Here is a 22,890-nt window from a genome sequence, read left to right on the forward strand (position 1 = left end):
ATGAAGTACATTTTAAAGACTCATTCAATTCACTACACAATTTAGTTTTACAGCCATTACTTGAATTTGAATTCCCCATCTGTTATGGTGAAATTTGAACAGATCAATAGTTCAGTAAGTAGTCACTATGCTATTGTACTCATTAATTTAACACCAACTGAAGAACAACAGGGGTTTTTCTTGATGGTTAGAATGGTTTTTCTTTCAAACAAAGACATCTTGAACTAAAAGCTATAAATCATGAATTGGCTAAGGCAGCAGGATCCGTTGATCCACAGTGTTCATAGTTATCTGTACTAAACTAAATGAGTAACTGGTGCAAAAATCCCTGACAATGGTTTTATTTGCAATTGTCATAGAACAAAACCAAGTGATAACAACATACTGAAAACAAAATTCACAGTAAATTGTAAATAGAGCAAATAACATGTGCAAAGCTATTTTCTATTGAATCACACATCAAAATTTAGTATTACATCTAAGCAGTTTCACAAAATGTTCTGAAAATGTCAAATGAATCAAACCACTTAGAATATGCAAAGTATGATCTGTTGATATGATCTGTTACAACTTGATTCTGCATTCACAATGGCAGATCAAATGTAGTTCATGCTTTTTTTTCTTCTAAATCCATTTTGTCTGAGATGAGCTTGCATCCCTCTAAAATAAGTTGCAGTTAGAGATTGAAACTGGTCTCAGCTGATTCCAAAGACATTCTAATCAAGTGAAAAGAACTGTACTATACTGCAAAACAAACTTGTACATTATTTTCTACCCCTTTCAAAAACAAAACGATGCAACATGTGGCTGTGGATGTAAACTTTACTCTTTAACTTAAGACCAAAGTCCACTTGCATGTTCTATTTCCTCCAGAATGCTTTTACTTAGGACATCTGACTGACACTTTTTAATGCCTACTTTCAGTTAGTTTTCTGCATTAGATCAAATAACAGGCTTAATGATTTGCACCAAAGAAAATGTTAATTTAACAGTATAACTGGAAAGTCATATTTACAAGTTTATTTCAAGCCTTGAAGAATATATTTTAAAATGAATGAATTGTCACAAGCTATTACATATTTTATTATTCAAAAGCTATTAAGAATCAATGCATTACAAGCATAAATATTAAATATTTAGTTTTCATGATATGAAAATTGCAGTTCAGTATGTGATGTTAACTTCAGTCTTGGATGGGAAGTGGAGATATTGGACCCAGAACAGTTTCCCTTTTATTTTAATGCAACTTAATCAAGTCTGAAGCAGGGGTTTCCTTACACAAGCACTGCAATATCTCAGTTGCTTAAAATTGAACAGATTAAAAATTTACATCCCAGTCACTACGTGTATCCTACACTGTCACTACGTGTATCCTACACTGTCACTACACAGCATCTCTTTGGTAGAATCAAAAAGATCAGAAATAGGTTTTAATTACTTTAGCAGTTATATTTACTGGAACATTCTTATGATTCAAAGTTGAAAATGTGAAAGAAAAAATATAAATTTACCACTTTAAAAGTTAATCCCAAGCAATGAATATGAAATCCAAGCAGAGGCAAACATTATTAGTAAATACATTTATCCACAGCCTCTGACATTTTTATGTAAAATAAGAAATACTACTTCTGTGACAATTGGCCAAAAGCTTCAGTACAACAGTTGAAAATTGGCCAAAATACACATTCTACATAAATCAGCCAGCATCTAATAGTGAAAACACAGTTGGTCTCAGATTGAAGCTATAAGCAAAATAGATCTGATCTCTGTTACCTGGCACTGGAAATAGGGAACATATACTGATGATTTATCACTAAAAGGTCTGGTCATTTACGAGTTCCAATTCCCTGCAGAATAATATTGGAATGCCCAGTGCATGCAATAATCATTGCACCTGATGTGGTCAGTGTTTCCCTGTTTGTCTCTCAGAGAAGGGTGCAGCAGATTGTTGATTGAAGGTAGAAAACCAAGAGGTCATGGCAGACTTGGCACTTGTGAGTGCCCCTCCTACAGATTGACCTGGAGCAAAAGGAGATGCAATCAGGGAATTGTAATTGATTTTAGAAATACGTTCTTTATTAAGAGAATATATGTGGGGGGGGGGGGGGGGGGCGGTTGACAAAACTGCAGATGCTGGAAACACTCAGCAGGTAAGGCACCATCTGTGGAAAGAGAAACTTTAACATTTCAGATTCTAGACACTTTATCAGAATTGGGAAAAAGCCTAGGACCTGAAATATTAACAGTTACTCTCTTCACACATGTAGCCTGGTCGCTGAGTGGCTCCAGCACCTTCTATTCTTTATTTGGTTCAAATGTATGACAGTAAGCCACCAAGAAAATTGCCAGACATTGAAATTAAAAGAACTGCTGCTGCTTGAAATTTGAAATAAAAACACAAATCCTGGAAACACCCAGTAGGCCGGACAGCACTTATGGAGATAAAAGATTTAATGGTCAGATCGAAGACGCTGCAACCTAACTGGGAAAGTGAGAAAACAAGTTACAGAGAGGGGTGGAGAGGAAAAGGCTAGAACAAAGAGAATATCTTTGATGGGGTAAGGCTAGGGGTCTACAGGTGTTATCAATATTTACAAAGCCATCTGGTTGATAGAGAAAACAAGCAAGGAGTCCTGTGGAAGCTGTGAAATGCAATCTCAAAGCTGTTGCTGAAACTAAATGGCGATTGCAAGAAATGCCTAGCAGAGCAGGCAGTGTTACTGGAGACAGAAAAACTGATATTTCCGATGGATGACCTTGCAGCAGAACTGGTCAGTTAAGAGACAAACACCTCTTAAAACGTCATGGGCCGAAGGGCATGTACTGTGCTGTAATGTTCCATGTTAAAACCAACTTGTTTTCTGTCTTAATTAAAAACATGATAGAACCATAGAAGACCACAACACAGAAAACAGGCCATTTGGCCCTTCTAGTCTGTGCCAAAATGGTATTCCGCTAGTCCCATTTACCTGCACCCAGTCCATAACCCTCTAGACCTCTCCCATCCATGTATCTATTCAATTTATTCTTAAAACTCAAGTGAGCCCGCATTTACTACATCAGATGGCAGCCCGTTCCATACTCCCACCACTCTTTGAGTGAAGAAGTTCCCCCTAATGTTCCCCTGAACTTTTCCCCTTTTCACCCTAAAGCCATGTCCTCTTGTAACTTATCTCTCCTAATATAGGTGGAAAGAGACTGCTCGCATTAACTCTGTCTATACCCCTTTTGTAAACCTCTATCAAATCTCCCCTCATTCTTCTGCGGTCCAAGGAATAAATTCCTAACCTGTTCAATCTTTCCATGCAACTCAACTCCTGAAGACTCAGCAACATTCTAGCACATCTCCTCTGCACTCTTTCAATCTTACAAATATCTTTCCTAAAGTGAGGTGACCAGAACTGCACACAATACTCCAAATTTGGCCTCACCAATGTCTTATACAACCTCACAACATCCCAGCTCGTATACTCAATACTTTGATTTATGAATGCCAGGATGCCAAAAGCCTTCTTTACAACCCTGTCTACCTGTGACGCCACTTTCAGGGAATTATGTATCTGAACTCCCAGATCCCTTTGTTCTTTTGCATTCCTCAGTGCCCTACCATTTACTGTGTATGCCCTACCTTGATTTGTCCTTCCAAAATGCAACACCTCACAGTTGTCTGCATTAAATTCCATCTGCCATTTTCTGGCCCATTCTTCCAGTTGGTTCAGATCCCTCCACAAGCTTTGAAAGCCTCCCTCGCTGTCCACTACGCCTCCAATCTTAGTATCATCAGCAAACTTACTGATCCAATTTACCACATTATTATCTAGATCACTGATATAGACAACAAACAACAATGGCTCCAGCACAGATCCCTGAGGTACACCACTAGTCACAAGCCTCCAGTATGAGAATGATATGCTGGAAAAACACGGCAGGTCAGGCAGCATCTACGGAAAGAGAAACAGATAATATTTCAGGTCTGGGACCCTTCATCAGAACTGAGGAAGAATGAAAACACGTTAGTCTAAACAGCAAAGAAGGTTGGGGAGTTCATGGGTGGAACAGAGGGAATTTCTCTGATGGGGTGAAATAATGTAGCCATTAAGGGGCAGTTAAGCTTCTTTGTGTAAATTTTGCTGTTTAAAAGTCCGGGGAATGTTGTTTAGTCAGAGTTGTAGAGCATAGAAATGGGACCTTCAGCCCAACTTGTCCATATTGACGATGATACTTATCTACTTTAATCTGATATGTCCACATTGGGCAGGCATCCATCTATTCCTTTCCTATCCAAGTAACTGTCCAAATGCCTTTTAAATGCTATAATTTCATCTGCGTCTACCACTTCCCTCTGGTAGACCTGCTGGTATTTGACATCCCAAAATGCATTAACTCATTACTTGTTTGGATTAAATCTGCCACCACTACACCCAACTTTCCAACTGATTTATAGCCGCCTGTATCTTTTCACAACCTTCTTCACTATCTATTACTCTGTCAATTTTTGCGTTGTCAGCAAACTTACTAATCTGCCCACCTTTGTTGTCCTCTCAATCATTACACAGCAATGGTCTCAGCACCTGTCCTTGCAGTACACCACTGGTTACAGAGTTCCAGTCAGGAAAACACCTCTTGGCCACTATCTTCTGCCTCCTATTACCAAGACCAATCATGGCCAGCCACACAGGATGTCACTTTTGAATTTGATGGACTGATAGGTAACAATATATTCAAGTAAATGTTGAAAAAGTACTGGGGATAGAAGAATTGCTAATTGTTAAGGATAACTGGTGTTAAGGGTGGGTTGACAATGGTTCTTCTAGGAGGGGGGGAAATGGGGCTGTAGTTGAGAGAAACTACCCAACATCTCAGTGAGGCATGGTGTCATCATGGTAATTAATGGTTAGTAAGCAGTGCACTTACTGACTGCCCTTCCTGTCTGTACCATGCTGCGGCTTGTGGAGATCATTGCGTTTCCAAGCTTCTTTCCACGTTCACTATTCTGTACGGAACTAAAGCAAAACAAAAATCATTCAATGAGTGATTTTCTTCAGCAAGTGACTGAACATATGCTTTGATTTAAGGTTATCATAGTTTATGTGGATATAGAAGCATTTATTGCATCCCAAAGGGTAATATTTTCCCAGTTGGCAAGCTTCGATTACTGGGTTACGAGAGGGTTTGAAGCTTGAGTCACAGTTATCCACAATACATCAATGATCTGGATAAGGGAACTACATATAACATAACCAAGTTTGCAGGCAATACAAATCTGGGGTGGAGGTTGGGTGGGGGGAATGAGTGCTGAGGAAGATGCAAGATGGCTCCAATGTTATTTTAAACAAATTGGGTGAGTGTGTAAATGCATGGTAAAGTAGAACACAGATAAGTGCAAGGTTATTCTGTTCCAAAAACAGAAATATGGAGTATCTGAATGGTTGAAAGATCAGGAAAAGGAAAGGTGTAATAAGACCTGACATCTTTGTATAAGATTTGCTGAAATGAAGTGTTCAGATGCAGCAAAAGAAAGTAAATGGTATGTGGCCTTCATTGCAAGAGGTTTTGAGTACAGGAGCAAAGATGTCTTGCTGTAGCTGCACTGGGGTCAGTGAGAGCCCATCTGGAATATTGGTCTCCTTGACTGATGCTCTTTATCGTGAACAGAATGCAATACTGAACTGATTCCTGGGAAGGCAGTATCAACGTTTGAGGAGAGATTGGATCAATTAAGCCTATATCCACTGGAGTTTAGAAGAATGAGAACAGTGGAGCAAGCCCAATGGGCCCAATAGAATCCTTCCGTGTCATGGTCATTGAGGGTTTGCCAAGTGGTGCTGATTGTGATCATTACTCTAAAGGACTGTTGGATCAGATGTTTTAGCCCACTGTAATGACGAAAGGACAGCATCCTGATGTTTGAATCTACTACTCAACCTGCACTATCATAGACAATGATGCTGCCTGACAGAGAGCTATGCCCATTAGCCTGCATCTAATTGTTTAATTCTGTAGGTTCTGAGTTCTGGATTGACCCTGTTTTGGCATAATGTCAAGAACAGCTGAGTGCTGAAGACTTCAATAAAATAGTCACTTGACAACACTGGCATTGAGTTTTCCCAGATCAGTTGCAGAATCATTAGCTGAATAAATTGGTAATTAACAATAGAGATCTGTCAATTAGAGACTGCTGAATTAATTTTCCCAAAATGGATCTGGGAATACTACCCATGAACTTGATTCCCTGCCTGAATATCATTTCGAATTAGCATCCAAGATCTTTGCATTTGAAGAAATCAAGTTTGAAAACTGTGAACAAGATGGCCACAAACCAGAACTGTCCACTTTGAAGTAGTTCAAAAAGTCATTCCGTTTTGAAATTAATGCAAATGGGTCTCATTTGTAACCAAGTGCTGAAGAATCCAATATGTTAGTACTGAACAAATGAGTTGAGCAGATGAATCAAACCAACTACTGGATAGGTACTAAAACTATTACTCAGGACAAAGTCATTGATGACTTCAATTGAAATTTTAAGTTTTTTTTTAAAGATATAAGATATCTTTATTAGTCACATGTACATCAAAACACACAGTGAAATGCATCTTTTGCGTAAAGTGTTCTGGGGGCAGCCCACAAGTGTTGCCACGCTTCCGGCGCCAACATAGCATGCCCACAACTTCCTAACCCGTAAGTCTTTGGAATGTCGAAACTGGAGCACCCGGAGGAAACCCACACAGACACGGGAAGAACACACAAACTCCTTACAGACAGTGGCTGGAATTGAACCCAGGTTGCTGGCGGTGTAATAGCTAACCGCTACACTACCGTGCCTGCCCACTCCCTTCACGTTAGTTGAAACTCCTCAGTTGTAACTCGTCAGTTTCAAAGAGTAACTCAAGGCGCTAGTTCCACTGGTGTTTTCCAACCAACCAACGACACCATTTTCCTTTTTACTGCTCAATACTTATTTATTATTTAAAATGGAAAATGCTGGAAACACTGAAGGTGAAGCAGCAATATTGTAAAGGGAAACAGAATTAATATTTTAGGTTAAAGAAACTTGGTCAAAACTGAGAAAGAGAATTTTAAGTTGAACGGAATGGGGAGGATTGAACATGGATAATGGAACAGTACAGTACAGCATAGGAATAGGTCCTTCGGCCCACCATGTTTGTGCAGACCTTGATGAAAAATTAAACTAATCCCATCCTCCTGCAAGTGGTCGACAATCCCTCCATTCCCTGCCTGTTCATGTGCCTGTCTAAATGACTCTATTATGTCTGCCTACACCACCTCCCCTGGCAGTGCATTCCAGGCACCTACCACTCACTATGTGTAAAAAAAACTGCATCATAATTCTCTTTTAAACTTTCTCCCTCTCACGTTAAAGTTATGCGTTCCAGTACTTGATATTTCCAGGGAAAATGACTATCTACCCTATCTGTGTTTCTCAATTTTGTAAATGTCTATCAGGCCTCCCGTCAGCTTCTGATGCTCCAGAGAAAACAACCCAAGCTTGTCTAACCTCTCCTCATAGCTAATACTCTCTAATTCAGGCAACATCCTGATGAAACTCTTCTGCACCCTCCCCAAAGCCTCCACATCCTTCTTGTAAGTGCGGCAACCAGAACTGCACACAGTACTCCAAATGTGGCCTAGTAACAGTGGAAAGGACAAAGGCAATAACTCTGAAAGGGCAAGATCAGGGTTGCTGTGGGATTAGCTTTTGAAGAAGCTATCTGGTTGAAAGGTTAATGAGTGTGTTCAGAGAGAATACAAAGGAAGGTAAAAACTGAAATGCAGAGCTGTGGGAAATACCCAACAGGCTGTGCTAGTGAAAAAAGAAAAACTGAGCTAACATTATGACCAACAGATCTAATTTCTCCCCCCTCCTGCTAGGCAAAAGATTCAAAAGCTTGAGAACAAGTACCACCGGGCTCAACGACAGCTTCTACCCGGTTATAATTCTCTTGAACAGACCTCTGATACGATAAAGATGAACTCTTGATCACTCAGTCTACCTTGTCATGGCCCTTGTATTTTATTTGTCTACCTGCACTGCACTTTCTCTGTAACTGTAACACGATATTCTACATTCATTTTTTTTTCTTTTTTACTACCTTGATGTACTCATGTACAGAATGATCTGTCTGGATGGCACAAAAACAAGTTTTTCACTGTATCTCAGTACATGTGACAATAATAAACCAATCGGCAGTGTCTCCAGCATTTTCAGTTTTTATTTCAGATTTTTAGAAACCATAGAAAAACTACAGCACAGTAAACAGGCCATTCGGCCCTTCTAGTCTGTGCCGAAACATTATTCGGCTAGTCCCATTTACCTGCCCCCAGCCCATACCCCTCCAGACCTCTTTCGTCCATGTATCTATCCAATTTACTCTTAAAAGTTAAGAGCGAGCCCGCATTTACCACATCAGATGGCAGCCCGTTCCACACTCCCACCACTCTTTGAGTGAAGAGGTTCCCTCTAATGTTTCCCCTAAACCTTTCCCCTTTCACCCCAAGGCCATGTCCTCTCGTACTTATCTTTCCTAATCTAGGTGGAAAGAGCCTACTTGCATTAACCCTGTCTATGCCCCTCATCATTTTATAAACCTCTATCACACCTTCCCTCATTCTTCTCCACTCCAAGGAATAAAGTCCTAACATGCTCCTAACATTTCCTTATAACTCAACTCCTGAAGACCTGGGAACATTCTTGTAAATCTCCTCTGCACTCTTTCAATCTTACTGACATCCTTCCTGTAGTTCGGCGACCAGAACTGCACACAATATTCTAAATTTGGTCTCACCAATGATTTATACAACCTCACCAAAACATTCCAACTCCTATACTCAATACTTTGATTTATAAATGCCAGGATGCCAAAAGCCTTTTTTACAACCCTGTCTACCTGTGACTCTACTTTCAAGGAATTATGTATCTGAACTCCCAGATCCCTTTGTTCCTCCACACTCCTCAGTGCCTTGATTTGTCCTTCCAAAATGCAACACCTCACACTTGTCTGCATTAAATTCCATCTGCCATTTTCTGGACCGTTTTTCCATTTGGTCCAGATCCCTCTGCAAGCTTTGAAAGCCTTCCTCGCTGTCCACTACACCTCCAATCTTAGTGTCATCTGCAAACTTACCACATTACCACATTATCGTCTAGATCATTGATATATACAACAAACAACAATGGCCCCAACACAGATCCCTGAGGCACACCACTAGTCACAGGCCTCCAATCTGACAAACAACCATCCACAACCACTCTCTGTCTTCTCCCACTCAGTCAATTTCGAATCCAGTTTACAACCTTTCCATGGATACCCATTGACTGAACCTTCTGAACTAATCTCCCATGTGGGACCTTGTCAAAGGCCTTACTAAAGTCCATGTAGACAACATCCACAGCCTTACCTTCATCTACTTTCTTAGTGACCTCCTCAAAAAACTCCACAAGATTTGTTAAACACTATCTACCACGCACAAAGCCATGCTGATTATCCTTAATCAGCCCTTGGCCGTCCAAATACTTATATGTCCTATCTCTCAGAACACCTTCCAATAATTTACCCACTACTGATGTCAGGCTCACTGGCCTGTAATTACCTGGTTTACTCTTTGAGCCTTTCTTAAACAATGGAACAACATGAGCTATCCTCCAGTCCACTGGCACCGCACCCGTGGCTAGGGACATTTTAAATATATCTGCCAGGGCCCCTGCAATTTCTACACTAGTCTCTCTCAAGGTCCGAGGGAATATTTTGTCAGGCCCTGGGGATTTATCTACCTTTATTCACTGTAAAGCATCAAGTACCTCCTCCTTTTTAATCTCTATATGTTCCATGACACTAGTGCTTGTTTCCCTTCCTTCCATATCCACGATGCCAGTTTCCTGAGTAAATACTGATGCAAAAAAACTGTTTAAGACCTCCCCCATCTCCTGAGGCTCCACGCATATACAACCACTCTGATCTTCTAGGGGACCAATTCTGTCTCTTACTATCCTTTTGCTCTTAATATACCTGTAGATACTAAGGTTTGGGTTTACCTTCACATTATCTGCCAAAGCAGCCTCATGTCTTCTTTCTGCCTTCCTGATTTCCTTTTTTAGTATTTTCTTACATTTCCTATACTCTTCAAGTACCTCATCCGTTCCTAGTTGCCTATACCTGCTATACACCTCTCCCTTTTTCTTAACCAGCTCACCAATATCCCCTGAAAACCAAGGTTCCCTACACTTGTTACCCTTGCCTTTAATCCTGACAGGAACATACAAACTCTGCACTCTCAAAATTTAGTCTTTGAAGGCTTTCCATTTACTGAGCACATCCTTGCCAGAAAATAACTTATCCCAATCCACCCTACCTAGATCCTTTCTCATTTCCACAAAATTGGCCTTTCTCCAATTTAGAACCTCCACTCGAGGACCAGACCTATCCTTATCCATAATTATCTTGAAACTAATTGCATTATGGTCACTGGACCCAAAAGGCTCACCTACACATACTTCTGTCACCTGCATCTGCAGTTTTAATTTTCATTATCCATTATCCATTCAACTACCTTTTAACTAATAGCTATCTGCCAGTGTATTCTAAATATTAACCATTCCCTGCATGGAAAAGCATTCCTTATTTATTATAAACACTACTGTCAGTTCCCCTATCAACCTCCTCTGTTCTCAGCTTCTCCAGCAATGAACACATGTCCCCAGAATCACTCTAGTAAATCTCTTCTGCATCCCCTCTCAAGCCTTTACATCTTTCCTTAAACAGTGGTGCCCAAAACTACTTAAACTTTCCTTTCACAGTTCTCTTCATTCCTTCAAATTCTGCCTGCACCCTCTCACCTTCCTAAAGGAAGGCACCAGAAACTGAACACGATATTCCATTTGATCCATCTAGGTTCAACATGACTTCCCCTTTCTTGTTCTCAATGCTTCTACTTATGAAACCAGCACCCAAACAGCTTTATTAACCATTTTATCAACCTGCCTTACTACTTTCAATAAACTATTCATATATTTGATTCAAAATGGTACCAATGGATTTTTAATATTGAAAAGTCCAATGTTAATATTAAAGTATCAGGGAGGACGCAGTGGTTTATGCTGGTATTAAGCTTTAATGCAAGGATCCCCTTCAGCAAGTTTCCTATGGTAGTACCATGCAAAGATTTTTTAAAAAATACAAAATGGGAAGGGTTTTTAACTGTGTTTTAAGTATAACACCCTTGCCCACCTTTTATAACCGCAGATGAATTCTTTTTAAGAAAATGGAAATTCTTTTTAAACATGTTTGCTAAGAAAATGAAGTTTTAAAAAACTAAAAATAATCCTTGATGCAGGACATGTGTCCTTGTGCTATCAGATCTTTGGTGAACCAGTGGCAGGCTTAAGTTCAATTTTGTCCTCTTGTGCTGTCCGTGTGGTTTTCATGTTCTCTCTATGATTCTGTGGGCTTCCTCTGGATGCTCCAATTTTCTCCAATGTTCCAAAGATGTGCTGGTTGGTGGATTAACTGACCAGTGTAGGTGGGTGGCAGAAAACGTAGGGGACATTTATAGGTATGTGAGAGGGAACAGGTAAAAGGGAAATACGGGAATAGGATTGATGTGAATGCTCTGAGAGCTAGCATAGACACTATAGACTGAATGATCCCCTCCAAATACCATAAAAGGGTATGAATTAAAATGAAAAACAATTCTCAGCAGCCTACCAGTTCAAACCAGATAACTGTTGGAGTGCTGATTTTTATAAACACACATTATCTTCTCAAAAAAAAACATAAATCATGAAAACACAATAGCTAAGTGTATTGTCTCACTGAAGGAAAAGTTACTAGCAAACAGTCCATTTGTTGCTATCTTTGCTGAATACTTGAGGTGACGACATCTACAGAAGTTTATTGTCAAAAAAATTACAAAGCACGAGTAACTTTAAGACAACTCCAAAGTTAAATGTTAAAAGCAGAATGGATGTGCAGAAGTCTGAACCTAAATGGAGGTAGTTATCATTCACACATTACATTCATTTACACACATCCACTAATATAAATACAGATATTATCTCAGAATATTACAAGTGGGGATGTTACTGCAAATGAAGAATGTCAACATCTAAAATTTAGAATGTGGACTTCTGAATGAAAAAAAAAATCAGTCAATCCTTTACATGCTGTTCAGAAATTATTTAATTAAATTGAAATAAGTGCAAACAAGTAACATTTTCAAACTATGTGGGATAAATTTGTGTTCCATGAGAGTGGTTGAGAGAGAAAGGCAGATATGTATTTAAATGAATCTAAGAAGACTTTGTTACATTTTTTATATGCATGAACATTTATGCATACTGAAACAAATTAAACATGTCTTTCTAGATCTTTGATTATGCATAATGCCACTTCAAAAATAATTTCTTAAATATTTTCATTAATTGGATTTTTAAACCAGCCTCTGAGAATCATATTCTTATCTCTGTTTGCCTTTGCAGGAAATAATTTTTATATTTTTGTGTCAATAGTACCACAAGGTGGTGCAATAGGACAAATAATTCGCTCTATATAAAAAACAGACTAAAATATTCTTTACTCAACCAAATTACATCACAAATTATGGAATGAGCCCATCCACTCCCATTCAAATTATTCTCCCAACAGATCTCAATTTTGCACTTTAGTTCATGTGTGTCATTAATTTTCTAGAAGTGATAAAAATGTAGAAATGAATAGTTAACAATATCCCAATTAAGAACTATTGGATACTAAAATATATCTGATTGGGATTTAGAGTCACAGAGTTATACAGCACAGAAACAGGCCCTTCGGTTCAACTCATCATGACAACCAAGTTACCTGAGCTAGTCTCATTTACCCGCATTTGGCCCATATCCCTCTAAACCTTTCCTATCCATGTACCTGTCCAGATATCTTTTAAACATTGTAATTGTACCCACCTCTACCACTTTCTCTGACAGCTCGTTCCACATACCCACCACCCTGTGTGTGAAAAACTTGGCCGTCAGGTCCCCTTCAAAACTTTCCCCTCTCACCTTAAATCTATGCGCTCTAGTTTTAGACTCCCCTACAATCTATGAAATGACTGTGATCATTCACCTTATCAATGCTTCTCATGATTTTATATACCTCTGTAAGGTTACCCCTCAATGCCCTGTGATCCAAGGAATAAAGCCCCAGCCGATAGTCACTTCTTGTAACTCAAGCCCTTTCCAGATTCGTATAGCTGGGGACCCAAAACTACACACAAAATTACAAGTGTGGTCTTACCAAAGACTTGTTCAGCTGCAACATGACATCCCAATTCTTGCACTCAATACCCTGATCGATAAAGGCAAGCATGCCAACCACCTTCTTCACTATCCTGTCTACCTGTGTCACCACTTTCAGAGAACTATGTACTTGTCTGTATGTAACTATGTACTGCACCTTTGGCGATTATCTTTGCATCCTCACTGGCCACAGGAGTAGTGCCAGATGATTGGAGGGTGGCAAATGTTGTTCCTTTGTTTAATAAAGGGAGTAGGGATAACTCTGGGAATTACAGACCAGTGAGTCTTCCTTCAGTGGTAGGCAAATTACTGGAGAAGATTCTTAGAGACAGGAGTTATTGGCATTTGGAGAAGCATAGGCTGATTAGGGATAGTCAGCATGGCTTTGTGAGGGGCAGGTCATGCCTCACGAGCCTGATTGAATTCTTTGAGCATGTGACAAAGCACATTGATGAAGGGAGAGCAGTAGATGTGGTGTAGATGGATTTTAATAAGGCATTTGATAAGGTTCCTCATGGAAGGCTCATCTAGACCCACTGCAATTCGCCTATCACCGAAACAGCGGACGCCATCTCCCTGGCCCTACACTCAGCTCTGGAGCATCTGGACAGTAAAGACACCTATGTTATACTATTGTTTATTGACTATAGCTCTGCCTTCAATACTATAATCCCAAGCAAACTTATCACAGACTCCAAGACCTAGGACTCAACACCTCCCTCTGCAACTGGATCCTTGACTTTCTAACCAACAGACCGCAATCAGTGAGGATTGGCAGCAATACCTCCAGCACGATTATTCTCAACACTGGTGCCCCACAAGGCTGCGTCCTCAGCCCTCTACTCTACTCCCTATACACTCATGACTGTGTGGCCAGATTCTGTTCTAACTCCATCTACAAGTTTGCAGATGATACCACCATTGTAGTCCGTATACCAAACAGTGGTGAGTTGGAGTACAGGAAGGAGATAGAGAGCTTACGAATGGTGTCATGACAACAACCTTTCCCTCAAAGTCAACAAAACAAAGGAGCTGGTATTTGACTTCAGGAGAGGGGACAGTGTACATGCACCTGTCTACATCAACGATGCAGAGGTCGAGAGGGTTGAGAGCTTCAAGTTCCTGGGAGTGAACATCACCAACAGTTTGTCCTGGTCAAATCACATAGATGCCACGGCCAAGAAAGCTCACCAGTACCTCTACTTCCTCAGGAGGCTAAAGAAATTTGGTATGTCCCCTTTGACACTCACCAACTTTTATCGAAGCACCATAGAAAGCATCCTATCTGGATGCATCACATCTTGGTACAGCAACTGCTCTGCCCAGGACCGCAAGAAACTGTGGAGAGTTGTGGACATAGCCCAGCGCATCACAGACACCAGCCTCCCCTCCTTGGACTCTGTCTTTACCTTTCGCTGTCTTGGTGAAGCAGCCAGCATAATCAAAGACCCCACCCACCTGGGTCATTCTCTCTTCTCTCCTCTTCCATCAGGTAGAAAATACTGGAGCCTGAGGGCACGTACCACCAGACTTAAGGACAGCTTCTACCCCACTGTGATGAGACCATTGAACGGTTCCCTTATACAATTAGATGGACTATGACCTCACGATCTACCTTGTTGTGACCTTGCACCTTATTGCACTGCACTTTTTCTGCAGCTGTGACACATTGTACTGTTATTGTTTATCAATGCACTTTGTACTAACTCAATGTAACTGCACTGTGTAATGAATTGACCTGTACGATTGGTATGCAAGACAAGTTTTCACTGTACCTCGGTACAAGTGACAATAATAAACCAATACCAATACCAAGAAAGTCAGCAGGCATGGGATCCAGGGAAACTTGGCTGTGTGGATTCAGAATTGGCTCTCCCATAGAAGACAGAGGGTGTTGGTAGATGTAGCGTATTCTGCCTGGAGGTCAGTGACCAGTGGTGTTCCACAGGGATCTGTTCTGGGACCTCTGCTTTTTGTGATTTTTATAAATGACTTGGACGAGGACGTGGAAGGGTGGGTTAGTAAGTTTGCCTATGACAGGAAGGTTTGTGGTGTTGTAGATAGTCTCGAAGGTTGCTGTTGAAGGACAACTCCTGTAGTCTAGAAGGACATTGATAGGATGTAGACCTGGGCTAAGAAGTAGCAGATCGAGTTCAACCTGGAAAAGTGTGAAGTGATACACTTTGGAAGATCGAATTTGAAGGCAGAATACAAAGTTAATGGCAGGACTCTTAGCAGTGTGGTGGAACAGAGGGATCTTGGGGTCCACATCCATAGATCCCGCAAGGTTGCCGCACAGGTTGATAGGGTTTTTAAGGCATATGGTGTGTTGGCCTTCATTAGTCAGGGGATTGAGTTCAAGTGCCACAAGGTAATGTTGCAGCTCTATAGAACTCTGGTTAGACCACACTTGGATCAGTTTTGGTCACCTCATTATAGGAAGGATGTGGAAGCTGTAGAGAGGGTGCAGAGGATATTTACCAGGATGTTGCCTGGACTGAAGAGCATGTCTTATGAGGATAGGTTGAGTGAGCTAGGGCTTTTCTCTTTGGAGAGAAGGATCTTTCGGCGAGATTTGCTTGGGTGGTTCGGAAGGGTTTAAACTAGTTTGTGAGGGGGAAGGGAACCGGAGGAGTAGGTCAGAGGAAGAAGGGGATGGGGAAAAGTTAGATCAAACAGGTAGAGAGGCTTTGGGGAAGGAGAAGCAGAATACAGGCTATAAAAGTAGTAACGTAGATGGACTTAAGTGTGTTTACTTAAATGCAAGAAGTATCAGGAATAAGGGAGATGAACTGAGGGCTTGGATAAGTATGGGGGCTATGATATCGTGGCTATTACTGAGACGTGGCTAACATCAGGACAGGAGTAGATATTGAATATTCCTGGTTTTCGGTGTTTTAAGAGGGATAGGGAAGGGGGGAGAAGAGGAGGAGGGTGGCGATACTGGTCAGGGACACTGTTACGGCAGTGGAAAAGACGGATGTTGTAGAAGGATCATCTCTAGAGTCCGTATGGGTGGAATTAAGGAACAAGAAAGGAGCAGTTACTCTACTAGGAGTATTCTATAGGCCCCCCCGTAGCAGTAGAGATATAGAGGAGCAGATTGGCAGGCAGTGTTTGGAGAGAAGCAAAAATAACAGGGTTGTTATCATGGGAGACTTCAACTTCCCAAATATAGACTGGAACCTGCTTAGTGCCAAAGGTTTAGATGGGACGGAATTTGTTAAATGTGTCCAGGAGGGATTCCTGACACAGTATGTTGACAGGCCGACTAGAGGGAATGCCATGTTAGATCTAGTTTTAGGAAATGAACCAGGACAGGTGAAGGATCTATTGGTGGGTGAGCATTTGGGGGACAGTGACCATTGCTCCATAACCTTTAAAATTGTCATGGACAGGGACAGGTGTAGAGAGGACAAGAGGATTTTTAATTGGGGAAGGGCGAACTATGAGGCTATAAGGAGAGAACTTGGGAGTGTAAATTGGGATGTCCTTTTTGAAGGGAAATGTACCATGGAGATGTGGTCGATGTTCAGGGATCTTATGCAGGATGTTAGGGATAAATATGTCCTGGTGAGGCAGAGAAGGAATGGCAGGGTGAAGGAACCATGGGTGATGAGAGAGGTGGAACGACTTGTGAGGGAGAAGAAGGTAGCGTACATGAGGTATAAGCAGCAAGGTTCAAACAGGGCCCGTGAGGAATATAGGGTAGCGAGGAAGGAACTTAAGAAAGGGCTGAGGAGAGCTAGAAGAGGACATGAAAAGGCGTTGGCTAGTAGGGTTAAGGAGAATCCCAAGGCCTTTTTCAAGTACGTGAAGGGTAGGAGGATGGCTAGGGTAAAGGTAGGTCCGATTAAAGACAAAGGTGGGAGAATGTGCCTGGAGGCAGCGGAAGTGGGAGAAGTTCTCAATGAGTACTTCTCTTCGGTATTCACCAGGGAGAGGGATCTTGATGACGCGGAAGGGAGTGCTGGTAGGGGTAATGTTCTCGAGGTTGTAGATATCAAGAGAGAGGATGTGTTGAAGTTGTTAAATAATATTAAGACAGATAAATCTCCGGGGCCTGACTGGATTTTCCCCAGGCTGCTTCGAGAGGCTAGGGACGGGATTGTTGAACCGCTAGAAAGGATCTTTGGGTCCTCGTTGTCCACGGGGATGGTGCCAGAGGATTGGAGGATTGCGAATGTTGTCCCCTTGTTCAAAAAAGGTAAGAGGGATAGGCCAGAGAATTATAGACCGGTGAGTCTCATGTCTGTGGTGGGTAAGCTGTTAGAAAGGATTCTAAGGGATAGGATTTATGAACACCTTGAGAATCATGGACTGATTAGGGACAGCCAGCATGGCTTTGTGAAGGGAAGATCTTGCCTCACAAGCCTGATAGAGTTCTTTAAGGAGGTGACTAGGAAGATTGATGAGGGCAGTGTGGTGGATGTGGTTTACATGGATTTTAGTAAGGCGTTTGATAAGGTTCCTCATGGTAGGCTTCTTCAGAAGGTCAGAGGCCAAGGGATCCAGGGAAGCTTGGCTATGTGGATTAGGAATTGGCTTGCACGTAGAAAGCAGAGGGTTGTGGTGGAAGGAGTGCCCTCGGATTGGAGGGCAGTGAGTAGTGGTGTCCCACAGGGGTCGGTTCTGGGACCTCTACTTTTTGTGATATTTATAGATGACTTAGATGAGGGGGTGGAAGGCTGGGTTAGTAAGTTTGCGGACGACACTAAGATCAGCGGTGTTGTGCATAGTGTGGAGGGCTGTCGGAGCTTACAGAGGGATATTGATAGGATGCAGAGCTGGGCTGACAAGTGGCAGATGGAGTTCACCCGGAGAAGTGCGAGGTGGTACACTTTGGAAGGACAAACTCCAGGGCAGAGTACAAGGTAAATGGCAAGGTACTTGGCAGTGTGGAGGAGCAGAGGGATCTGGGGGTTCATATTCACAGTTCATTGAAAGTTGCCTCACAGGTGGAAAGAGCAGTTAAGAAGGCCAATGGGATGTTGGCTTTCATAAGTCGCGGGATTGAGCTTAAGAGCCACAAGGTGATGATGCAGCTTTACAAAACTCTAGTTAGGCCACACTTAGAGTACTGTGTTCAGTTCTGGTCACTGCATTATAGGAAGGATGTGGAGGCATTGGAGAGGGTTCAGAGGAGATTTACCAGGATGCTGCTTGGATTAGAGCGTATTGAATATGAGGAGAGGCTTAAGGTGCTAGGGCTTTATTCACTGGAAAGGAGGAGGATGAGAGGAGACATGATAGAGATATATAAAATATTGAGAGGAATAGATAGAGTAGACAGTCAGCGCCTCCTTGCCAGGGCACCAATGCTCAAGACGAGAGGGCATGGCTTTAAGGTTATGGGTGGGAGGTTCAGGGGAGATGTCAGGGGGAGGTTTTTCACCCAGAGAGTGGTTGGTGCATGGAATGCACTGCCTGGGGTGGTGGTGGAGGCAGATACGTTGGACAGGTTCAAGAGCTTGTTGGATAGGCATATGGAGGAATGTGAGATGGAGGGATATGCGGGAGGAAGGGGTTAGGTAGTGTGAGGGTGGTTTGATGGATGGCACAACATGGTGGGCCGAAGGGCCTGTTTTGTGCTGTATGGTTCTATGGTTCTATGGAGGATGAGAGGTGATTTGATAGAGGTGTACAAGATGATAAGAGGCATAGTGTTATGGACTCAGTGAAAGTCCCTTTAAGATAGAGAGTGTGTGTGTATGTGTGTGTGGGGCGTGCTTACGTCAATAGAAGATAAAGGACGTAATGACGTTGTTGAAGAAGTTAGAAGAAGAAAGAGAGAGAGAGAAGGGAGAGAGACACCAGCCTGCTTGTTTTCTCTATCGATGGATGCGAAACAATAACTGTGTTTGCCACTGAAATCCATGTATGGAAGTTGGAAGTAATCCGGTGGAGTTCACTTTGTTGCTGACCTGTAGAAGGAAACAGGTATTTGTGTGTGGACGACCACGGTTCGGATGCTTTTCGGGGTGAGGAAGTCACTACCGAGTAAACACTGAAGTGTCGTTTGGGTTCCATCGTGGAACATTTGGATTTCGTATGTACTCTCTCTATGTTTTTCTACATATACATCTTATCTTCAGACAACGGTGGTTGTTGAAGAAGCCCTTGCTCATGTTTCACCTTATGGCTTGCGGAACTGAACTTTAAGAACCATTCAGGAACTGGGAGTTTTGGACTTTGTCACACACACACACGAAGAGTTTAGTTTTGGGGTTAACGTTCGAGGTTTAACATTCTTGAATTCTAATATACTAACATTTTTTTTTTTTCAGACAGCATGAGTTACAAATGAAGCGTAGGAGTTCGGAATCTGATTCTGATGATGGTTTTTCAGCCAGCAGGGAGGTTCGATTAGTCCCTCCGTTTGAAGAAGATCAGGTTGATCAGTATTTCCAACATTTTGAAAAGGTTGCTGTGAGTTCAAACTGGCCAAGGAAAGGATGGGCTCTTATGGTACAGAGTGTGATTAAAGGTAAAGCTCAAAAAGCTTATTCTGCTTTGTCTGTTGAGGATGCAGCTGATTATACCAAGGTAAAACAAGCTATTTTGAAGGCCTATGAATTGGTCCCTGAGGCTTATAGACAAAATTCAGAGACTTGAGGAAATCTGCAGATCAGACTTATATGGAATTTGCCAATGGAAAGAGAATATGTTTGAACGATGGTGCCTGGCTAAAAATGTAGATGGGGATTACGATAAATTGACAGAATTGATACTGGTGGAAGACTTTAAAAGATGTGTTCCAGCTGAATTAACAACATATTTAAATGAAAAGGCAGATATTCAGAGATTGATAGCTGGCCATTATGTGGAAAAGAAGGTGTTTGAGAAGGAAGTGTTAAAACAGTTTCCTGGCAGTGAAATAGCAATTTCTGAGGCACAGGTGCAGCTGGCAAAGAACAGAAGGCTGTTAAACTGGAGTTTAATTTTGCAAGAGTTTGATCTCATGATAACTCACATTAAAGGCAAAGATAATGTGATTGCTGATTGTCTTTCCCGATGTTAAATGGGTTAATGAGGAAGTTCACTTGAGTCTGTTGGACTATGTCCAAAAATTTAAAACTCGGTTGGAGAGAGTCTGCCAGCTAGCGAGAGAGAATTTGAAAACAAGCCAGATAAGAATGAAGACATATTTTGATAGACGTGCTCGGCCTAGGACATTCGCAGTGGGGCAAAAGGTGTTGGTATTTTTCCCTAGCTAAAATAATCCCTTGCAAGCTCGTTTTTCTGGACCCTATGTTATTGAATCTCGAGTGACTGATCTAACATATATAATCAAAACACCAGATAGACGCAAGAAAACACAACTCTGTCATGTAAACATGCTAAAACCTTATTATGAGAAGGATTCAGTTGTGGCCTTGGTGGATGGTGAAAAGGTTGTTTCTAGAATGCCTGATGTTGATGTTGAGGAAGGCCAATTTAGACCAAATATTGTTCCATCGAAACTAAAAAACCAAAATATCCCGGACGAGCCCCCAATTTTGTCACGAACCAGCAACAAAAGAAACACACTGAGCATGATTCAGTGTTAAAAACTATTTTATTAATCACTACTTATGATAATACGTAAAATAAAAGTAAAAAAAAATGTTAGTATATTAGAATTCAAGAATGTTAAACCTCGAACGTTAACCCCAAAACTAAACTCTTCGTGTGTGTGTGTGACAAAGTCCAAAACTCCCAGTTCCTGAATGGTTCTTAAAGTTCAGTTCCGCAAGCCATAAGGTGAAACATGAGCAAGGGCTTCTTCAACAACCACCGTTGTCTGAAGATAAGATGTATATGTAGAAAAACATAGAGAGAGTACATACGAAATCCAAATGTTCCACGATGGAACCCAAACGACACTTCAGTGTTTACTCGGTAGTGACTTCCTCACCCCGAAAAGCATCCGAACCGTGGTCGTCCACACACAAATACCTGTTTCCTTCTACAGGTCAGCAACAAAGTGAACTCCACCGGATTACTTCCAACTTCCATACATGGATTTCAGTGGCAAACACAGTTATTGTTTCGCATCCATCGATAGAGAAAACAAGCAGGCTGGTGTCTCTCTCCCTTCTCTCTCTCTCTTTCTTCTTCTAACTTCTTCAACAACGTCATTACGTCCTTTATCTTCTATTGACGTAAGCACGCCCCACACACACATACACACACACTCTCTATCTTAAAGGGACTTTCACTGAGTCCATAACAATAGATTGAGTGGATAGTCAGAGACTTTTTCCCAGGGTGACAATGGCTAACACAAAGGAGCATAATTTTAAGGTGATTGGAGGAAGGTATAAGGGGGATGTCAGAGGTAAGTTTTTCTTTCACACCGAGTGGTAGGTGCATGGAATGCACTGCCAGCAGAGGTTATGGGTACATAGAACATTACAGCACAGTACAGGCCCTTCAGCCTATATTTGGGACATTTAAGAGACTCTTAGATAACCACATGAATGATAGAAAAATGGAGGGCTATGTGGGAGGGAAGGGTTAGATAGATATCAAAGCAGGATAAAATGTCAGCACAATATCATGAGCCAAAGGGCTTGTTCTGTGCTGTAATGTTCTATGTACCCCTTGGTCGCTCTGTTCTACAACACTCTCCAGGGCCCTGTCATTTACCGTGCAGGTCCTGCCCTGGTTTAACTTACCATAGAACCATACAGCACAAAACAGGCCCTTCGGCCCACCATGTTGTGCCGTCCATCAAACCACCCTCACACTATCTAACCCTTTCCTCCCGCATATCCCTCTATCTCACATTCCTCCATATGCCTATCCAACAAACTCTTGAACCTGTCCAATGTATCTGCCTCCACCACCACCCCAAGCAGTGCATTCCATGCACCAACCACTCTCTGGGTGAAAAACCTCCCCCTGACATCTCCCCTGAACCTCCCACCCATAACCTTAAAGCCATGACCTCTTGTCTTGAGCATTGGTGCCCTGGGAAGGAGGCACTGACTGTCTGCTCTCTCTATTCCTCTCAATATTTTATATACCTCTATCATGTCTCCTCTCATCCTCCTCCTTTCTAGTGAATAAAGCCCTAGCACCTTAGGCCTCTCCTCATATTCCATACACTCTAATCCAGGCAGCATCCTGGTAAATCTCCTCTGCACCCTCTCCAACGCCTCCACATCCTTCCTATAATGCAGCGACCAGAACTGAACACAGTACTCTAAGTGTGGTCTAACTAGAGTTTTGTAAAGCTGCATCATCACTTCGCAGCTCTTAAACTCAATCCCACGACTTATGAAAGCTAACATCCCATAGGCCTTCTTAACTGCTCTATCCACCTGTGAGGCAACTTTCAGTGAACTGTGAATATGAACCCCCAGATCCCTCTGCTCCTCCACACTGCCAAGTACCTTGCCAAAAATGGAAAAGTTCTCACTTGTCCAAGTTAAATTCCATCTGCCATTTCTTGGTCTAGATCCTATCATCATCTCAGGTAATCTTCACTGTCCACTCTACTACCAACTTTGGTGTCATCTGCAAATTTACTAACTATGCCAACTACATCCAATCGCTAATATAGATGACGAACAACAGTGGACCTTGCACTGATCCCTGCGGCAAACTGCTGGTCA

General features: G+C 41.8%; 1 protein-coding gene across 1 annotated transcript in view; it reads right to left on the reverse strand.

Moving 5' to 3' along the window:
• Window positions 1-325: 325 nt before the first annotated feature.
• avl9 (AVL9 homolog (S. cerevisiase)) overlaps window positions 326-22,890 on the reverse strand; it is a 172,546-nt gene continuing 149,981 nt past the window's right edge. The window contains exons 15-16 of the mRNA XM_052022816.1: window positions 4,915-5,003; window positions 326-2,019 (exon numbers count right to left, since the gene is read on the reverse strand). Coding sequence (XP_051878776.1) covers window positions 1,904-2,019; window positions 4,915-5,003 — 205 coding nt within the window. The 3' untranslated portion in view covers window positions 326-1,903. The remainder of the gene's footprint in view (window positions 2,020-4,914; window positions 5,004-22,890) is intronic.

This window comes from Pristis pectinata, chromosome 9, assembly GCF_009764475.1.
Source record: "Pristis pectinata isolate sPriPec2 chromosome 9, sPriPec2.1.pri, whole genome shotgun sequence".
NCBI lineage: Eukaryota > Metazoa > Chordata > Chondrichthyes > Rhinopristiformes > Pristidae > Pristis > Pristis pectinata.